Source organism: Uloborus diversus, chromosome 4 (genome assembly GCF_026930045.1).
Source record: "Uloborus diversus isolate 005 chromosome 4, Udiv.v.3.1, whole genome shotgun sequence".
Classification (NCBI taxonomy): Eukaryota; Metazoa; Arthropoda; class Arachnida; order Araneae; family Uloboridae; genus Uloborus; species Uloborus diversus.
In genome coordinates, this window is record NC_072734.1 from 63,703,562 (window position 1) to 63,725,839 (window position 22,278).

General features: G+C 33.6%; 1 protein-coding gene across 5 annotated transcripts in view; it reads left to right on the forward strand.

Annotated features, from left to right (window-relative positions):
• Window positions 1-22,278, forward strand: part of LOC129221316 (protein tramtrack, beta isoform-like) — a 215,045-nt gene that overhangs the window by 44,559 nt on the left and 148,208 nt on the right. Inside the window, exon 5 of one of the 5 annotated variants that reach the window (XM_054855783.1) lies at window positions 13,566-14,813. The exons of the other annotated variants lie outside the window; for them this stretch is intronic. Coding sequence (XP_054711758.1) covers window positions 13,566-13,759 — 194 coding nt within the window. The 3' untranslated portion in view covers window positions 13,760-14,813. Of the gene's footprint in view, window positions 1-13,565; window positions 14,814-22,278 lie in introns of those variants that run through there. 5 annotated transcript variants of the gene reach the window in all.

The following is a 22,278-nucleotide window of genomic DNA, read 5'->3' on the forward strand; positions in this document are numbered from 1 at the left end:
AGGTTTGACTGTATATATATATATATATATATATATATATATATATATATATATATATATATATATATATATATATATATATATATATATATATGTATATATATATATATATATATATATATATATATATATATATAATCGCTTGGAATTTTTTTCCTTTTCTTCTTTTTTTTTGCTTTCTCTTCTCTCTTCTTTTTCTCTTTTTTTTTGAGACTAACTTTTCGGGGGGGGGGGGGGTTTGTCCCCAAACCCCCCCCCCCTTAGCTACGCCCCTGGTTTCCTTTGCACTCATATCTAGAGATCAAATGTAAGAATCGTAGGTACAACACTGGGCCATCTTTCATCAACTCCAATTATTTGCAATTAATGTTACAGACCTAAATTACAAAAGAAAGATAAGAGTATCAATGCATTATATCAAAAATATGTAACACACAGGGCCATGCACAGAGATTTTGGGGCCCACCGCCATAGGCGGATTTAAGACTTAGTTCCTGGGGGGGCAGGATTTCTTTTTTTTTTAGCAACATTTTTATTGCCCCCACTCCCATGTTTTTGTCTGTTTCTAGTGATGCATAAGTCCATGCTTTACTTTTTTGTGTGTCGTTTTCATTAATGTGTCTTTTCATGCTATCTTTTTTGAATTGACCTTAAGAGAGGGAGCTGGTATCAAGAGAGTGACGCAGGGCTCCCTTTTAAGTGGGAAATAGAATATCTCCAATTTTAGGGGGCTGGGGGTTTCTCCCCCGGAGGAAATTTTGTAAAATGGATAGAAAATTCTGCATTTTGAAGCCTTATAAAGGTTAATTGGATAGACATAAAAATCGATAACTAGATTTTACAGTTGTACAGTATTGTTCAAACTTTGTAAGAAACAGCCATTTTATGTTTGAAAGAAAAAATAAACTATAGATTTCTCCTTACAACAACCTTTTTTTAATTATAAGTAGTGCAGAAAACAAAAAAAACAAAAACAAAAAAGAATAGAGGTAGTGTATCATTTTTTTTCCTGGCTAAACAGATTAACAATTTGCAGTAGAAGTAATTGGAGCCCACTTCGCTTAGGATTTTCAAAGACTTATCTAATTATTTTCAAGGATTCTAGAATAAATAAAATTATTTAACGCACTTCATTTGTACTATCCCGTCTCTGATATTTTAGTACTTGATTGTAAATTTTTACAGTCTTGTTCTAATTTTGTGAGAAATATCTATTTTAAATTTAAGAGAAAAAAGAAAACATAGATTTCTCATAACAACAACTTTTTTTCAGTTGCAAGTGAGGCAGAAAACGAAAAGAAATAGAAGTAGTGTGTAATTTTTTCCGTGCTAAACAGGTAGACAATATGCAGAAGAAGTAAGGTAAAAGCAATCAATACAAAAGAATTTCCAAAATACTGCATAATAAATAGCAAGATATGAAACATGTGAGTCACAAAAATTTATTTCAAATAATATGTTACAAACGTTTTACATTTTTAAAAAAAGGATGTGGCAAGGAGCTGAATTTGACATATTTTGGCATTCCTCCCCCTCTACCATTTGTTAGAAATTTTAAAATTTAAGTTATGTAGCCACACGTTCAAGGTTTTCAAGCACTTAAAAATGAAATTAGGTTTTTTAATCAATTTCCATTTTTTAAGGAACAAATCATTAATTTTTTTTTTTGAGAGTTAGGGACCCACTTCAAAGCAGAGGCCCTAAGCAATGGCTTGTTTATCTTATAGGCAAATTCGGCCCTGTTTGTAATTCACTCTTACCTGTAAATTTTTGCTTGATTTTTTTTGTAATTTTTACGAAAATTCGTCAGTTTTTACGGTTAAAGGATTTTTACGATTTTACCAATCTTTGTTAGGTTTTTATAGACTTTTATAAAATTTTAGTAAATTTTTCCAAAACTTTTACTTTTGATGACTCAGGTTTTTAGATTTCAATAATGACAAAGACTGACTCATTTAGACTTCGATGATTATGACTTACCTTACTTTTTAAACAGTATTTATAAAGTAAGTAAAATTGTACTCTCCCTCTAAGTAAAAAGATTCTTTTAATCAGAACACTCAGATAACTGAAATTTATTCAGTTTGCGATAGTATTTATTTTCTCTGAGAAGGAAAAAAAAAACTATTTTTTAGAATTTCTCAAAAGGCCAATTAATTTACTAAGAACATAAATATTATGCACAAATATACTTGAAATGCGGACACAAATCATAACGAGTACATCGTTCTGTTAGCGCGAATGGGGGGGGGGGGTCCCCTTTGCTTTAGGTTCTAATTTGTTAAAATAATCGTCAATTATTGTAAGTTTTGCAGCTTAATGTATAGCTTGTTTAGCCTATATTTTCATTCATATACTTGCCCAAGTGATTTTCAGTTCAAAATAGTGAATTTAGACACATTTTCAGCACCCCAGTGACAGCTGTGCTATTTGTATTTAATGTTCGTTTTTTTTCTTCCCCCTTTTCTTTTCTCCTATCAGAAAAGGACATTCGCTGTTCTCTTCATTTTCATTGAACTGTTCAAAAAAGAAAAAGTCATGATTTTTTTGTATTAAAATTTTGGAAGATGTGTTGTTACTATATAAAGTCTTCCCAAAACTGGGGGGCATTGCCCCTATGCCCCCCTATAAATCTACCCATGCCCTCCCAACATAAACTGTTCAAAAAAGAAAAAATAATATATTTTTTTTTAATTTTTGGAAGATGTGTTGTTACTACATAAAGTCCTCCCAAAACGGAGGGGGGACATTGCCCCCCTCTGCCCCCCCATAAATCTGCCCGTGCCCACCGCAAAATGACTTTTCAGGGATCCCCTCCATATTGTGTACTTCTATATTCTGAGCCTAGTTTTGAAAATATCTGGCCCGGGTGTCCCTTCTCCCCGCTGTGCACACCCCAGGTAACACATGAGCTTTTTATTGAGTAAATTATCAGATGTGACGTCATAAACCAGGGTTCGTACGGGTCATGGAAATCCTGGAAAGTTATGGGGGAAAAAATAAGCAAATTTCAGACCTGGGAAAAGTCATGGAAAATTGAGATTTTCATTCAAAGTCATAGGGATTTGTTTAAAGTCATGGGAAAATGTCCTGGGCAAAGAGAAAGTAACAGTAGCTAAAAGAGCGTCAGAAATCTTGAGTGATTTAACAGTATCTCACATAAAAGCTATTAAAACTGGTAAATTGAGCAATCCCCAAAACAAATCTCCCATTATAATGACTGACCCTTTGCTTGAAATCTCACTAATAATACTAAACACCTGTTCATCTTGACCCTGGCTTAATTTGGGTGGCCTATAAATGTTCCCTAAATGTAGTTTTTTGTCCTTATTGCTCATCAACTCCAGCCAAATCATATCAATCTCATTAGGTTTATCATTAATTAGCAATGCATTGCAAGTTAAAGTGTCTCTGACATAAAATAAAACCCCACCACCTGTTTTACCTATTCTATCTTGTCTAAACAAATTAAACCCAGCAATAGATAATAAATCATCATCACTTTCGGTAACCCATGTCTCGGTAACTCCAATAATATCCAACCTCTCATCTATTATTATGCTTTTCAATTCTTCCATCTTGTTCCTAATATGATTCAACGTTCTCAAAATAATGTGTTTTTTAATGAAGAATAATAGTTTTTTATTTATTTCCTTAAAAATTATGTATTATACTCATTTATACAGATAACAAGCATTTAAAAGCTTCGAAGAGGGGAAGTGGGAGGATCAATATATAAAATTGTTTTCTTGAAAACCCAAGTAGTTTATTAAATCTAGATGCTTCAATTTGTTTATTGAAATCTAATCAATTACAGGAAGCAATTTTCTGACATAGTTGTTATTCATAGAAATTAAAAGGAATTAAAAAAAGTAGTATTTTAAGTAATAAGCAATATCTTTACATTAACCTTAGATGAAGGCAGTAAAAGAATTTTCAGAAGTAGATATATTCATTAACAATAAAACAATCAATACTCAGTGCTGTCATATGTAACAATTACTTCGTAAGTAGAGGCACTTTTATAAAATATTTTCTTCACAAATTTTAATTTAATTTTAAAAAGCTTGTCGCGATGTTTTAAAGTTTGGAAAAAGGATGAACATTCAAACTAGATAAAAACTTAGTTTTAAGCAGCAATCATCGTTACAGAATTCAAAAACTATTTATTTGTATTAAAAATGTAACACTCACCTGCAATTGACTGCGGATGAGAAGATAACAAAATATTTGTCATCGGCGATAGCGATTTTTGGCTGCTACTTCATCTGCCATTGCTGCAAGATAAACAAATAAACAGTCAAATCTTCATAATCATTCGAATCCAACCACCGGATGTGTCACATGGTTAAAAACGTTCAAAGCGCTTCAGTTGAAGCCAGAGTCACTGCTTTTGATCGAAGCATTCGATGGAAAAGGGGAAAACGTTCAAAAAATGTTTCAGTTGAATCTGCCCCCAAACATGGTAGGATAGGAACCATTATGAAATCCTTCATAGATAATGCAAAACTTGATACTTTCGATGGAAAACCACGTTTTGAAGTAATAAGGGGTAACAGAATCACAATTTCATATTAACATTTGTAATTGTGTTTCTCAGCCTTAAATATAATGTATAAATTAAAAAGTGTCCACAACTATGGGACACCCTACTTTCTATTTTTCTAAATTAATTCAACACATGAGGCAGTGAGAAGCTAAGGGATTTAAGTGGACATTTTAAAGTTTAGAGTTTCATACATTTAAAGATAAAGTCCTAGGTAAGCTTTCATTGAAAAGCTTTTATAAATCAGGCTATATAAAAGCACCTACCAGGGCTACTAGTACTATCTCTTGCACTACGACAGAGGAGAGCTTCACCTACCATTTGTACTGATTATCTCAAAATTTTTAATTCTGCCATATACATCCCTTTGCTTCTTTCACTGCATCACATGATGTTTTTTCTAATAAATTACCCTGACTCTTCACCTAAGAATCTCTTCATTAGTTTTTTTACTGTGAATTGCATGCAATCATCAATTACTTGTGCCCAGGGCCGGATTAAGGCATGTGCACATGGCGCACAGGCTCAGGGCACAAACGTTTGGGGACACCAATTCTGTAGGTAAAGCTTATGTTGGACTCGTTGCATATCACACTTTTGCTTTTTAAAAGTTACATAGATAATTTTAACATTTGGGGCAAAGCTTGAAAACATCTAATATTATAATAGATAATTATTGTATGCTACATTACTTATACTTTTATAATGTATTGTGTAATATACTGTAATAAAAGGTGCCACCAATTTAGCACGTGGCTGTGTTTACACAAAGTATCGAAATATCTTTATCATAGAATTAGCGGACAGAGAGGGGGGGGGGCACCAAATAAATTTCGTGCCCAGTGTCTTCAAAAATCATAGTCGGGCCCTGCTTGTGCCGATATTTTTGGGACAGGGTGTAGTTTCGTATATGCAAAAATATTTGCTTATTAGTGATTGAAACAATCTTCTAAATGTGCTCTGTGTTTTACTAAAATATTTTTAGAACTAAAAATTAACAAGATTAAATGTACAATTTAAATTATTTTTCCACTTTGTATTTCCTGATTTCAGAATTTTTCTTAAAATTGTTTTTCCAGCAGGGGCGGACTGGGAAGGAAAATCGGCCCTGGTAACTGTCAAATCAACCGGCACTTGGGGGGGGGGGGGGGGGGTACTACAGGGAATCTGAAAAAAAGTGCATTCTAATGCGAGTAAAAACCGTAAATACGCATTGCAATACTAATTTTGTAGTTTTGCGATTACAATTTACAAACTTTTATTAATTATATCATTATATGCCTAACATTAAATGCCAAAAGAAAATTAATTCATTTGATGTTACGTCCCTTTCAAATGATTAAACATGAGAGGGAAAACATATTTCCAGAAAAGCAATGTTTCTCTCCCTCCTTTTTTTTTCTTTTTGGAACCATTTTAAAGTTTACAACTAAATTTAAAACATGATTAAAAAGCATTTTGAACAAAATGAAGAAAAAAATGTTAAAGGTATAGGTATCAAAGATTTTAAAATTATCATTTTTTTTTCCTTTATTCTCATTTAATAGATCAAGTCCGCCTCTGTTAAGACTTCTTGACCATTTGACTTTCAATGCAAACCCCCTAAATGACCGGCAAGGTGCAATGATGTCCCATATTACTTACGCTCTGCGCACAACCCGGGAAAAGGTTCCTATATACATGGTATTATTACTTATGTATCCAAAATAAATTGATATAACATGAAAAAAAAAGTTGAATTAGCATGCTCTTTAAGTTTTAATTTGCAATGAACTCGTGGCAAAAGCAGAAGTTTACAATATATGTGCTCACGATGTATGAACCGTAACTCCTATCAATGTGCAACATTTTCAAAGAGAATTTTTGCATCACATATTTTACCGAAATAAATAATTTTTCGACAGAAGTTAAATAAAACAAACTGAAGATTAAACTTCTTTTTTAAATTTATGCTACAACACGCTCAAATTTGAATAACCCAGCAAATGACATGTTTTAAATAGTATTAAGAACATATATCAATAATTTCTGCTGATCTGTAAGGAATCTGTTGAACGTCGAACATAAAATGACTTCGACTTTTAATTAGATGCTTAAATAGATAGATTATTTTTTGTACGCCTTCAGCTCTATATCAGAATTCCTGCTTTTTATAATAATGAGAAAAAAGCTTTTTATATTCAGTATATCAGGACTACAAGCTACAAGGCGGCTTTTTCAGAACAGAAGAGTAAGATTATAATAAGCTTAGTTCAATAAAAAAAAAGTTAAACATTGTAATAATTTTACATGAATGTTCACGGAATGGTTTACAACAATTAAAGTTAGCATTTTATTCAGTTTTGAATGGGTTTTGTCGTCAGGAAGACAGTGATGCAATTTGAAATTATATACAACACTCCGCTAAAACAAAGAAGTTGTCAACGCAAAATACAACATGGCTTATTGCTCTATGTTTGGATGAGAGATATTACCTGTTAGTATTACTGAGACCATTACTTGAGAATTTTTCGAGATTTTACGCTTCAAGTTATCCTAGTAATAAAACATACCAGTTACCCATGTGACGTTCTTTCCCTGATATGTGCTGTGCTTGCTAATCTTTTTTTTCTTCAAATTTTGTGCTTCGCTAATATTGTTTAATCTATTATATTTTTTATTACAAATTGCTCAATTTGTTTCAACTATTAATAGTTTTGTTTGTTTTTTCCTGTATCTATTTGGTCTCCTTATCTTAAGAAAGACATTAATGTATTGGAAAGGGTTCAAAGGCGGGCTACAAGGCTAATAAGTGGACTTTCCCACTTAGATTATGATTCCAGGCTTAGAAGGCTAAAAATGTACAGTCTTGAGCAAAGAAGAGACCGAAGGGACATGATTCAGCTGTTTAAATTTATTAAAACGAAAGATGTTACGGGGCTAAAGTTTAGCACTGAAAACAGGACAAGGGGTCATTGTTTTAAGCTATTTAAATCTCAGGCTAACATGGATATTAGGAAAAATTATTATTTTAGCAGGGTAGTGGAACCTTGGAACAGCTTACCGGAAGAGGTGGTAATGAGCAAAGGAGTAGACAGTTTTAAGAGGGCCATTGATCTTCACTGGGGATTGTAAATTGACTAGGACCAGTCTAGCTGGGCCCAGAGCCTGTTGCTGGTCGTCACTTTTGTATTTGTATTTGTATTTATATTTTTTATTAGAATAAAATTAAATAAAACGCTAGATATGAGATGACAGAATTTGAAAGGGTGCTATTCGACAAGTAAAACTAATTTTTTATGCAGGGACACTCCGAAGTTAAATTTTTGGGAGAGGGAAAATTCTGAATTTGCCGAATGGCATTTCTAATACGTCTGCACCAATACGTAAATCTAATGAAAAGGGACATTCGGACATTTTAAAATTGCAATTTTGCAATTATGTGTCGAAATTTTCCGAATCCTCGGACAAAATTTGCAGAAAAATTATTTTTTCGGGAGATCACAGCGACCTTCGTGACCTCTCATCGTGGCGCCCTTGGTTTAATAACATTCTTTTTTTGCATTATTTTATTATAGTATGTATCTGGAAAATATTTAATAATGCGCTTAATATCAAAACTCTTGTTATTAAACTTTTTTTTACTTTAAAAATTGCTCTTCTTTCCAGGTTATTTGCATTTAATAAAAAAAATAGAAAATCGCCCGTCAAGGTATGACAGGTAAAAACTGCTTCTACATTTGAACAAAGCCATTGCCTGTTTTTGATATGTTTTGATATTTGAAAGTTTGACCTAAACTCCAGTGGATAAACCCTAAACTCCAGTAGATGGCGTTCATAGTTGACGGCTTTTTCGTTTCTTCATTCTCCTGAAATGAGTCTTACCAATAAAACAGTTAAGTGACTGGACCGAGTTCAACTTTGTCATGATAAAGCCTTTCCCTGCATGTTAAACATTACCAAAACACATTATCAAATTATCATGCCGTGGCACGAGTTTCAGTGTTGAAACACGCGCGTTACTCGATCATCAACTAGTATATATATGAGGACATACATCAAAAGTACCAAAACAAAAATCAAGTTTGAGAGCTGTAATAAAATAGAAAATATTTTCAATTCTAATGACTATTTCTAAAAGCTTGGTTCGCACTAAAACAAAATAAGTATATGGTCTCTTGATTGCAACACTCAAATTATTAAAGTTAATTTAAGCAGTCAATACAATTTAAATTTAAAAATTGAGAGGGGAAGAAATATAAGGGTAGTACAGTAAAACTTATTCATACAGAGCTGTATACCACCTATTTCTTCTAAATTTTTAATTTTAATGTTATTGACTGCTTTAGAATTAACATGAACATGAAGATATTAAAATAAACTTAATTTTTGAGTGTCGCAATCAAGAAGGCATATACTTGTTTTATTTATACATTTAGTGCGAACCAAGGTTTTAAAATTGTCTTTAGAATTGAAAAAAAATTAATTTATTTTAAGATTTTTTCGTTTTACAATTTAATTGAGGTGTGACATTTTGAAATTTAAAAATACTTACTTGTTACCTATCCTTCCTAGAAAAAAAAATATGTATCGACTTCTGTTTTAATATAAATGTACACATAAAGAGAGAAATTTTTTTTACTATTAATCTTTTTTTCAACATTGCTGATTTGTATGCTATGTTTTTGGCAACAAAATAAGAAAAAGAAGCAAAACGCTGGGAGAAAGTAAACTGAAAAACAGTCTTTAAAAATTAGCAGATTTTTAACACATTGATTGAGTTTGATGTTTTAAGCATATTTAAAATATTGTATAGGAGGCAATAATATTTTGAAATTAAGTCAAAAATTTCTCTTTTGATTTTTCTCACTTTATTTCTAAAAAACCCTAATATTTTCTAAAGAAAAATTCGGCAGTCTTCGGACCTACAAATTGAATCTGCTTTATTTTTCTTCAAGAATGAGAAAAATTAATATTCAACAAATTTGTAATACATCGTTAAACTTGTAAAAACAAATGCCTTACTTGTTCTGCTAATGTCTTTAGCATCCGTCTTCGGCTCTCCTTCTAAATACAGCTCTTAATGTTTTTTTATATCATATCTTAAAATTGATTTGAAACCGTAACATGATGAATTAAAAAATGTCCTGGAAATCAAATAAAAAAAGTCAAAACTAGCGGAACAAAGTTAGTGTTGTGTGTTGTGAGCTAAAGAAGATATTCTTTACAGAATGATTCACAACATTCAAAAAAGACTTCGCCAAATTTATCAACAGTTGATGAGGGCATGGCTCCAATTCCATTGGAACAGTGTAACGTTTCCCCTCTAGGCTGGTGGTGTACACAAGCTCTGAGAGGGAAAGACGTTGACAACTTTATGACGTTTAATTGTAGAAAAAGGATATTTTAGCATTTCCGCTGTTTTGTATTGGTGTGTACTTCCCACAGCTCTGAGAGAGGGAGATTCTTAGATAAGATACAAGTACGGGTCACTACAAAAAAGAAAAAAAAACATTGTAATAAAAGTAAGCTATCTCGTGCTTCAGATGAATGGGAGGGATGGGAATAAGGCGATTTTTATTGCTTTTATGATTCAAGTGAACGGCAAAGTTGAAAATGTAAGTTACGAGACGATAGAATCACTCCACCCCACTCCATTCTTGTTGTTTCTTATTTACCGTTTTCTTTCTTGTTAAGAGGAACTTCCCTTCGATTTAACACCATTACTGAAAGAGAAAGTTTTTAAGTGCTCGATTGTACAAATGACTATTCATGAAAAGCGGCAGTGAAACAGCCCTGAAGCGAAGCACTGGAGACCACACACAGATGTGAAAGGCTTTAAATATTGAATCGGAGATTTTTCTGATTTCCGACACTAAAAAGAGGTTCTAGTATTATTAAAATAGTAAGCTGCATTTACTTTATAAAAATAAAACAAGTATCAGTGGGAAATTCTTAACCAGCTCTTTGCCGTACAGGAAGGACCAGGAACAAGCCACCGTGAGCTTAGCCAAGCTCCAGAGGAAATTACATGAAAACGCCTCCCCCCCCCTACACAACCTTTACTCAAATAGCAGCAAAGAACGATAGGGGATCAAAACACTCTTTAAAAAATACATAAAACTCTCTCTCTCTCTCTCTATGCATACAAACACACACACACATATATGTATGAAGATGTGTTATAAGGAGACCCTAGCCACAGAACTTTTCCTTCACGAAACTTTCCCTTCGTGAAAATTAACTCTAAACCGGGGCCGCTTGATTCCGCAGGACCGACGAGAGGCCATGTCAGCCTAGTCGTAAACTAGGGACCCGGCCCTAGAAAGGGTCTGGATCAAAATTGGAGTAGTACAAGCAGGACTCGCTTAAGATACCAGGGGGCCCGAGGCCATATGCTTTTTCGGGGCCCCTGTGTAGTCAACCCTTTTAATTTTAGCCATTGGCGAAAACAGTTTTAGATATTGTTTTTAAAAACATCAGCCATTTGGGGGCCCCTAAAAACTGGGGGGCCCTTGGCCACGGCCTAGTTGGCTTATTCAGTAATCAGGCCCTGAGTTGTTCAAGTTTGATAAGTTTTCTGCGGGAAGGGGGCCCATCAGTGACAAAACTGACAAAAAGGCCGCCTTGGCCCTCGGCGGCCCTGTGTTTCCAACAAGGCTGACATGGCCTCTAGTCGATCCCCATGAAAAGTTTTTCGTTTTACCACAATGCTCTAAAACTTTTTCCCGAGCTATCGGTATCCCTCTGTGGGGCCTTGGCGCAAAAACTTCGCACTTGCAACCTGATCTTTTCGGTGGCCCTCGGAGGAACCGGCCCTTCTGGCATTTGCCCAAATGCCCACATAGCCAGTCCGCCCCTGTTTTCCAGTGAGTGTTCGAAGGAAAAAAAAATGAATGAAAAACTGCTCTGAATGAAACTTACTGGCAGATAACATAAACAGGAATCCTAAGAGGTTTTTTGCATATGCTAATTCGGGGAAAGTTCGAAATAGTCATATTGGGCCACTGGTTGATGAGCACGGAATTTTAATTCAGAACGATAGTGATATTGCTAATGTTCTTAATAACTTTTTTTCGAGTGTTTTTAACGATAACTGTATCTCAACAGTTGACACCAACAAGACACAAGCTATAGTACAGCTTGAGGACTTAGTATTTTCCAGGGATGACGTTTTACTTCATTTGAAAAAAATTAAAGAGACTAAGGCTCCGGGACCTGATAATATTTATCCAAAAATTTTAGTTGAATGTGCGGAGGAATTAGCAGATGTAATCGTAAATATTTTCAATGCTTCTTATAACTCGGGGACAGTGCCAGAGGACTGGAAGCTAGCTAACATTACACCGCTCTTCAAGAAAGGGTCTAAAGGGAGTGCGGGAAATTATAGACCTGTGAGTCTAACTTTGGTGGTTTGCAAAATTTTTGAAACATTGATAAAAATTAAGATAGTAAATTTTCTAGAGACTAATAATCTATTCACTAGTTTTCAGTACGGTTTCAGGAAAGGTAAATCTTGTGCAACTAATTTAATACATTTCTATGACAAAATTACCATGGCTTTGGACAATAAGAAGCCTGTAGATGTTGTTTACATTGATTTTCAAAAAGTTTTCGATAAGGTACCGCATGTTGCTCTACTTAGCAAATTAACTGACATTGGAATAGGAGGGAAAACTTTCATTTGGGTAAAAAACTGGCTGACCAGAAGGAAACAAAGGGTAGTTGTAAGGGGAAATTATTCTAATTGGAGTGAGGTTTTAAGTGGGGTTCCTCAAGGATCAGTGTTAGGGCCTGTTTTGTTCATTGTTTTTATGAACGATATTCACAAAAATATTTCTGGGAACATGAATTGTTTTGCTGATGATGTCAAAGTTATGGGGACTGTAGAAAATGAAGTACAAGCAAAACAGCTGCAAGAGGATCGAGATCATATTACGGAGTGGGCTGAAAAATGGGGTATGGCTGTTAATGTTGGGAAATGTCAAGTGCTACATTTAGGGCATGGAAATAAGCGTACAAGTTATTATTTGCAAGGTTCAGTCATTAGTCAGGCAGACAAAGTTACTGATCTGGGGGTCTTAATAAGTCAGGATTTAAAGTTTAGCCAACAATTCAGCATTGCTAGTTACAAGGCCAATAAGATGCTTGGGTTTATCAATAGATCTATTTCAAACAAATCTAAAGAAGTTCTTCTGCCCTTATATAGAAGTTTGGTAAGACCTCATTTGGAGTATGCTGTTCAGTTTTGGTCTCCTTATCTTAAGAAAGACATTAATGCATTGGAAAGGGTTCAAAGGCGAGCTACAAGGCTAATAAAGGGACTTTCTCATTTAGACTACGATACCAGGCTTAGAAGGCTAAAAATGTATAGTCTTGAGCAAAGAAGAGACCGAGGGGACATGATTCAGCTGTTTAAATTTATTAAAATGAAAGATGTTACGGGGCTGAAGTTTAGCACTGAAAACAGGACAAGGGGTCATTGTTTTAAGCTATTTAAATCTCAGGCTAACATGGATGTTAGGAAAAATTATTATTTTAGCAGGGTAGTGGAACCTTGGAACAGTTTACCGGAAGAGGTGGTAATGAGCAAGGGAGTAGATAGTTTTAAGAGAGCCATTGATCTTCACTGGGGATTGTAAATTGACTAGGACCAGTCTAGCTGGGCCCAGAGCCTGTTACTGGTCGTCACTTTTGTATTTGTATTTGTATTTGAATCACTTAATAATATTTTGAATAATTGCAAGATCTTTTAATTTATTTTTGTAGTTTTAGAAAAGTTTTATTCATTATACAGTAAAAATATGAATTAAACGAACAACTTTCAGTCAAAATGTGTCCCAAATTAGCTGTACATTTTGTTGCTGCTCATTATAAATTAATCTAGCATCTATTTCATTAAGTATGATCTGTTTTTTTTTTTTTTTTTGTTACAACAAAGTTTGTTCAATTTTTGAATTTTAGTCAGTATTTGTTCAGTATTGGTCAGTATTTTATAAATTTTGGTCAGTAAAGTCAGTATTTTTGACTCTTCAAACAGTTTCACCCCCTGGTGCATTTGAATTCAACTGGTTTAATTTGGAGATGGCTCTGTATGACATTCGATCAAAGAGATTGACTTTGAGACAGGCACAACACGTCTACCAAATCCCCAAAAGTACTCTGCATAGAAGACTTCAAGGAAAGTCTGTCTCTCGAGCCTACATGAAACGGAGAAAATACGATCAGATTTAGTGAGAAAATGTTGAATGCTGAACAGCTATCGCCAACTTGTTGATTTCCAAGTCAAACTATGAAGTACAGTTCAGCTGATTCTGTTTCCTTTTGTTCTTTCTGACACTTTTTTTAACTGAATTTGTTTAAAAATGTATCCTTTTATATTTTTGAAGTTGTTCTTACAATAATGTTTTGTAAAAAAAATCTTGCTTAAACAATCTTCTTATTTGCTGTAACATTTAAGGCCTATTTTGAATGCAAGTTATCAAGGCAAAGACCCTGTTTAGTATGCTAAAAAATGTTCTTGTGCACATAGACTTGCTTTTTCAGGATTTAAGACAATTGTTGTGATGGTGCTTCAAATATGAGGGGGAAGTTTGGTGGAATTCAAAAGTTGGTTTTAGATTTACAGCCACAAGCAATATAAGTCCACTGCATAACTCACCACAAAATAGAGTTGTAAAAATGTCCCTCAAGACAAGTGACATATGAACCAGAAAATTTCTTAACCTATTTTTTTTTTCACTTTGAAAATGCCATGACTCATGTATTACTGATTTGTGTAATTTGTACGCACCAGAAAATATGTAAAATAACATTATCAAGGAAAAAAAATCTAAAAATTTTCTGAGAGAGGTTGGCAGATCCTCTTCACCTAGAGAGATTCCATGCTCCTAGAGCTCTAGTGACATTTGGCTCCCCCCCCCAGTAGGTTTCAAAAGTCAGCGCCCCTGGTCACTAAGACTAAAAATACCTGTGATTTATACTGCATCTTTTTACATACCTAATGGAAAGTATTGCAATTTTTGCAGTAATCATTCTTTGTGCAATGAGTATTTATTATTTTTATGAAATGGAAATTTGTGATAATGTGAAGGAATGAGAGGAATAATATTGTTAACACACAACAAAAATTGTGTTATGAATGGTCACAGTATCGAGTTTTAATGTACAAATTGATTGTTTATAGTTAAAGGTTTCTTAATTAAAAATTAATGTTCAAATTTTGTTTACTTGTAAATATATCTGGTTAATTAAATTTTGATTCAACCAACATGATTGGAAATTTATAAATCGTATCTTTCTTAAATTGCGTGGTAGGTATTTATTTGTTGACTTGCGCAACAACAGTACTCACTAAAGTACTCACTTTTCATCCATGCAAGGAACATGATCAACAACTGCAGTAAATGTTTAGAGTTTTCGAATAATTTAACCTTCTATCAGATGAATGAATAAATTATCTTATGCACCAATGGTGATTTCACATTGGCCATGGCAACCACAAAATACATTATTGTTATTCCTACTGCCTTGGCTTTACACCACCACAACAGCAACAGGGTTCCTGTTTCCATTTTACCTCATAGCTTAATTATCAAATCATAATGAAAGTAATGTTTAATCATAGCCTGAATTACTACCAATCAGCAAACAATCGGGTGTGTTCATCAAATTATGTAAAATTTATGACATATGCAGAAAGGCATCACCAGGTTTCATTTACTGGCGCTTGCTGTGAAGTCAGCATTAGGAGTGAATCCAGGATTAAAATTGCTCAGTAATTTTGACTCAAAATACGTAATTATTACAAAACATTTTCAGTTATAGAAATACAACATAATTTATAGAAATTTTGTGTTGTGTTTTATAAATTACAGTTATTAACTTGTTTAGATTTTAATGCTTTCCAAGTTTTGTGCAATCATTGCATTTTTTATATTGTTTATGCATTATAATTTAAAAATTACTATGAGAATTGTGTACTTTTTTGCAATATTAAAAGGAGAATAAATGTTAATTTATGGTCTAAAATATCAAAAATTTTTATAGTTTTGTTGATTTTTTGATGCATTTAATTATAATTAGACCAGGATTGCCAACCTTGGAGAAACAATTTGAGGAGCATCTGTTTTGATTTTGAAGAGCATTTTGAAATTTTGCTGAGCAGCTTGGTCTTTTGTATAAAAAAAACAATTTAAAAAATTCAACTTCTTATCTAAAATTGTTTTTGAGCTTTGATAAGCATTTTAAGCACTAGCATAAGAATAATTATTTTGAAATAAATAACACTTTAACCACTTTTTAACCCTATAACTTTAAACACTATGTCATGCTTTGAGAAAAGGGTTAATTTTCACATTTACGTGCCTAATAAGCTAGCAAAATATAATAAAAATAAAATTAGTTTTATTAAAATCTTTGGTAAGCCTGGTCAGAATAAAAACCAAATGGGAAATACGGAGCAAAATAACTTCTTTGTGGAGCTGCGGAGTTTCGCTATCTTTGCGGAACAGTTGGCAAGCCTGTTAGACGTTTTTCAAAATTCACTATGTTCTTAATGAATGCTTACTTAGTTCTTAGACATGGTGTTCTTTCAAATAATTTCAGTTCAACACAAAAATTTCAAAAATGACTGTTGTCAGGCCTGTTGATTGAAGGTTAGTAAGGAACTATTGACTAAATTAAAAAAAAAAATGTGTGCATGGTCAACCTAATATTACTTGCAGTTTTAATGGATGTTCATTGCCAGGTTTATGCTGTATGTTGACCAAAACAAGCAAAAAGAAAAAGTATTGAATATGCAACCTCTGTTACCTTTTCTACATTTTTGATTTGAAACTTTTTCAAAAAACAAAATAGTATGCTCTCCATACTAAAAAGTTCTTTTTAATATCATCAAGCTACTTATTGAGCATTTCATTGTGTAATCACCATATATTATTTTTAGAAATGAGTATGTTGCTGCTCTTTATTATGATAGAAATTACTTACATGTGCCTTCCTATTTTCCTATCTTGCTTCAATTGTGTATGATATCGAAATGTTTCCCTAGTTTAATAGTTAGGTACTCAGCTACTTGAAAAAGGAAAATCATTCATTATAAATTTTAACTAGCATTACAAACGTTTTAATTTAATATCATTAAATTATTTTAACACATCAAAGATATGTGGAAATTTGTATGATGCATTATCAGTTTTTTGTAAAAAAATATGATGTGGCACAAAAGTCATTATCATAACATTGTTTATCAATATTAACTTATTTTATCGAAAAACACAGTTAAGAATTTATTAGCTTTTATTTTTCTTAAAAAAAATAAATAAATACTGAATATTATAAGTTCCAAACATTAATTTTATTTGAACATAATTTTAAACTGTTATTTCCAAAACCCCAATTCAGAAATAAATTTGGGAGACTCACATGAGTTTTTGCATCATATTAACATCAGTTGAAACACAACTTTAATGAGCTATTTTTTAAGGTTAATTGATGTTGTTTTGTCTCGACATTTTTATGTGTATTGAGAATTTCTGATACTTTTAAAAACTTGAAAAAGAAACATATCAAATTTATTTAAAATCAATCACCAGTTTTAGTTCCCATACAGTGCTCATACATGCTGTACTTGAGATGTCAGTCAAAAACAAGCAGCTATTTATAATTAACTTCTCAATATAATCCATTGATTAGGCCCGGCAACAGGATTCTCAGGCTCCTGTGCAATTAAGAAGTCCAAGCCCCTAAATAGTAGCCCGGCTCATAGAAATGCAAAAACTAGAAAAATTGGTCAATAAAAGTTATCAGTTAAATTAATCTTTTAAAAACAACAGAAAATTGTAAAAAACCAACAACATAAGAACATAAAAACAGCCCTGAAATGCAAGCTCGAAAAAAACATAGGCTTAGTATCAAGTTGTTTACTGTTCTGTCAGGTTGAAACCTGTAAAACGCATGGGAAGGGGTAGAGAGTCACTGCTCCGCGGCATGGAGGCAGAGCCCGTGAGAATATGAGCGATCAGCACCAGGCAGGTACCTCGGTTCTTGGAAATTTCTCACAGCCATGCCACCATCCTCAATGTTTACAATTGGTTAAGAATGTACTTAAACTAATTATTCTGTGCACATTAAGCACGTCACGGTGATAAAAAGAGCAGTTGAACTTAATCTGTCATTTTAATTTTTAACAACAATTCCCGACCTCCACTGCCCGAGAAACTTCTCTTCTACAAATGCTAGGCTATGTACTGGACATTTCAAGGACATAAAGATATTACCAACTAATATTGAATTCTATCCCATGTGCAAGCACTGTCCCCATTCATAACTAACCCCAGATGATGTTTTTAATTGCGAGGTCATTATTCGCTCCCTCCTCCAACTTGGAGCACCACCAATTGAAATCCTCTATAGCCACCACCAGGCTCCAGAATTAACAGATCTTGTCATCATGCCTTTTGAGGCATCTAAATCTTTCTCAGTCTGCACTTCATTAGACACACACGACAACAACAACAACAATTTTTAACAAGGAACGTGCATTTTAATCACTGGGATGTATATTATTTCGTCAGCCTCTGTGAATCCGGGCCCCTGTCAGTCCCATGTCCCTATGCATTCTCCTCCCCCTGCCCCCCTGTCACCGGCCCTGCCATTGATATAATACACTTTCCTCGGAAGTTATTGACGTGGCCGAGGTTGTTTTGGATACTTTTGGATCAGTTTGATTCCACCGCACTATTCCACTAGACAAGACAACAACAATACATATATATTGCTTTCATTTATTTTTGTATGATTTATTTTGCTACTAAAGCTTTTAATAAATTCCAATTCCATTTTGTTATCTAGACATGCTTTATGTTTTGCAGTTGAACTATACTTGATTTTCTAATTGAATCTTTTTATTTAAGAATAGACCAAGTACTAATATTTTTTGATCATAAACTTCATTGCTTCTAAGGTAATTTTTGACACAATTTTTTTCCACGTACGAAGTCCGCTACATGATGAATTTCTTGAGCACTGGAGAATCCTTCACTCCAATGTATACTGTGAGACACTCCAAAGCCTATGCAGGTTCATTAAGAACAAAAGACCAGGCCTGTTCAAGAAGAGTGGTCCTGCTCAGCGATGAAGAGCGTCCGCACGTCTCCAGGGGTCACTCAAGTGGCACTGGCGAAGTTCAAGTGGGAGCATCTTGACCATCCACTCTACAGCCCGGACATGTCTCCCTGCGATTTCCATGTGTTTGATCCTTTGAAAAAGCATTTAAAAGGGAAGCGCTTTGACTCGTATGATGAACTCAAGGGAACTGTGAAGGACTGAGTCTCGTCATGGCTATAGAAATTCTGAGAACAAGAAATCTTTCGGTTAGTTAAATCAGTGGGATTGCGGTGCTCAGGCCTATGCTGCGTACTTTAACAAAGGCTTCAGTTACTTAGACCCTCAGCACTGTTTGGTATCTTTTCATTTGAGCACCCCTTATAGTTCTGGAATATGAAAAGATTAAAATGTAAAGAAAAACTAGTATGTTGTGGCTATCACGAAACTTTCTTCTATATCTTTCTTATAATTCTGATCCCTCACCATGCTTGACAAGGAAGCAATATTCCCAATAAAAACAAAATTAAACAACCAAAACTTTACGACCATCCCAATTCCCCATTTATCTCAAAAGCAAAGCAGAGAATGAAAATTAAAAATTGTTTTAAAATCCTTGCTTAAAATAATTACAAATATTTATTTGTTGACAAACACAAGATGGCAACAGTTAAAATTTTTAATCATCGCGGTTTTCTGATTATTTTCCAACAGTTAAAATCATGTGAAATACGCAGACGACAGTCTATTACAATTTATCTTTCTTATTGTTGCATTTATAAAGCTATTTTTATTCACAAAAAAAAAAAAAAAATCAGCCCCCCCCCCCCCTTCCATGGAGCGATTGGTGCCAAAATTGATCCAACGCCTATTTACAAATGGATTCACATTTATTCCTAATTTCATCCAGAACGTAGTATTACTTCTTGAGATATGGCACTCACTATGAAAAAAGGAACGTTCGATTGCGTCACCTCCTTTTCAGCTATTGACACCAAAATAGAATCAGCTCTTATACCCTCTAGGGGCTACTTGTAGATAAATTTTTGTTTGATTCTGTTCATTATTTCTTGATACAGTAGTCACAATTGACGACCAAAAACGTTCTACAGCTCAACCCTCATTTGAGCTATTGACACCAAAATTGAATCAGCACCTGTACATGTTAAGGGCAACATATGGACCAAATTTTGTTTAATTCTGCCAGCTACTTGCTGGGGAATAGCAGGCACTTATAACTCAAAAAACGTCCCATTGCTCCAGCCCCCTTGGAGGAATTCGCGCAAAAAACCAATGGGCACAAGTTCACATAGCGGCACATATGTGTACCAAATTTTCGTTCAATTTCATGCAGTAGTTTTTGCTGTAGAGCGGCCACAAAAAACTGGTCACACACAGACGTGACACACACACACAGACAGACATTTTCCAAAAACGGTCGAAATGAACTCAGCACACCTCAAAACGTTCAAATCCGTCAGAATTCAAAATTCGAAAATTTGCACGAATCCATTACTTTCTTCTATATATTAGATATAGCAAAAAGTAAAAATGGATAGAGGTCAACCAGTCAAATTTCAGTTTATCTGGCAGAGGTTCAAAGATTTTCATGAATTGCAATATTTAAGATATCACTTATTATGTTCCAATTTCAGAAAAGTATAATTAGGTAAACTGGAGTTTGATCAAAAAGTCTTCTTTTTTTTTTTTTTTTTTTTTTTTTGCTCCAGTGTTTGCATTTTAAAAAATACTCAATCCACAATACCTTTTCATTTGAACACCTCTTATAGTTCTGGATATGAGAAGGTTAAAATGTAAAAAAAGAGGGGACAGAGATGGGACAGGGGTCAACCAATTAAATTCCAGTTTACCTGGAAGGGGTTCAAAGATTTGCATGAATCTCAATATTTATTATATCAGTTATTATTTTCCAATTTCAGAAAAGTCAGGAAACTCACAGAAAAGTATAGTTAGTTAAACTGGAGTTAGATCAAAAAGTCTTCCATTTTTACTTCCTTTTACAAAAAAGGAAGTATTGTATTCACAAAAAAATTTTCACTCAAAAATCAACCTTAATTTCCATTTTGCTCACCCGCGAATGAATGTTGAGCTTTGTTTTCGACTCGACCACATGTGGATAAGTGCCTAAGAATGTATAGACATGCAAAATAACCATTTTGATGATTTCCGAGGTAATTACAATGAGTTCTCTCGTGACGTCTGTATGTACGTATGTGCTTATGTACGTACATGCGTATGTGCATATGTATATCGCATAACTCAAGAACGGAATGTCCTAGAAAGTTGAAATTTGGGTGAATAATGAGTGGGTTGAAAAATTAGGTGCGTATAAAAGTGCGTAGACTCCTAGTGGGGTCTAGTTGTGCACATCCCCTTTTGGTTACATTCGGGTGTTACTAGGGGTCTTTTGCCCCTTTTTGGGAGGAAATCATTGTTGATTTCGATGTAAACTCAGGTGATGTTATAATTTGGCGGACCCTTGGCGATATATCGCCAGTCTTTTGGTCGCTAACTCGGCAACAAATTTGGCGATTTATTTATTTTTTAAAAAAACTGGTTTCAATTTGGCCACTGTTGGTGGTATTTAGAGAGTAAACTATTGAAACACATTAAAACTGCCAATAATGAGAAAAAGGAGAAATTGGAGTAAAAAGAAGTCATGTGATGCACACATCAGCTCGTTTTTTCATGTTTCAATATTTGCATTTTTAAATACGCAATTCATTCTCTTACACCTTTCATAAATTCATTCTTTGCATCTTATGTGCAAGACATTTACACTAGTTCATTTTGTGTCCATTTTCCTGTTATCTTTGTCATTTAGTTTCTGTTAAAGTAATTTATATTTTAAGTTTGTGGATGAAGTGATTATTTATTTGTTACAATAAGTGAGAACATGTAATATGTAGAAAATTATTTTGTTTTGAAAAAAATCAGCAAAAACATTTTGATTTTCCTTTCTAATAAGCTTTATATTTAAAGAATAAGATTAGCTTATGTTTTGTAACATTTGCTGGCCTCTTTTTTATTATCTTTTCTTGACATCTTGTTCACATGTTTTTATGATCAAATTAACATTGAGTTTGATATTTAAAGGTGTAAACATTTTTATTGGTTTTGGCTATACCGCCTTGTCTACTATTTTTTCTAAAAGTGATTGAGGCATTTAATATTCTTTCAATTTCAATAGTTGCATTGAAATGCTCTGCAGAGCTTGGATAAAGTTAGAGCTAATGACTGGGGCCTCAATAATGTATACATATCAGTGTTTAAAACTAGAATATAAAAGTTAGGCATCATTAGCACCAAGCATTTTTGTTTAATTTGGCAAAGTGTTCTGCTTCGGCGTAATTTAAAAACAAATTCAAGTAGATTAAGCAAAGTTTTCTTCAGAATAAATAAAGCTAGTAAAAAATGACGACTAAAGGAAAAAGTACCATCATCAAATTATTATTTAAAAAAAAAAAAATTAAAGCAATTCGGTTGACACTTTTTGAAAAATTAAAGAAAGGTCTTCATCGCAGACACTTGGACTGCTCATGATAACGAAATTTCATACTATCCTTTTGATTCCATTAATTTTAATTGGTTAGAATGAATATAAAGTATTATAACCTAATAAACTG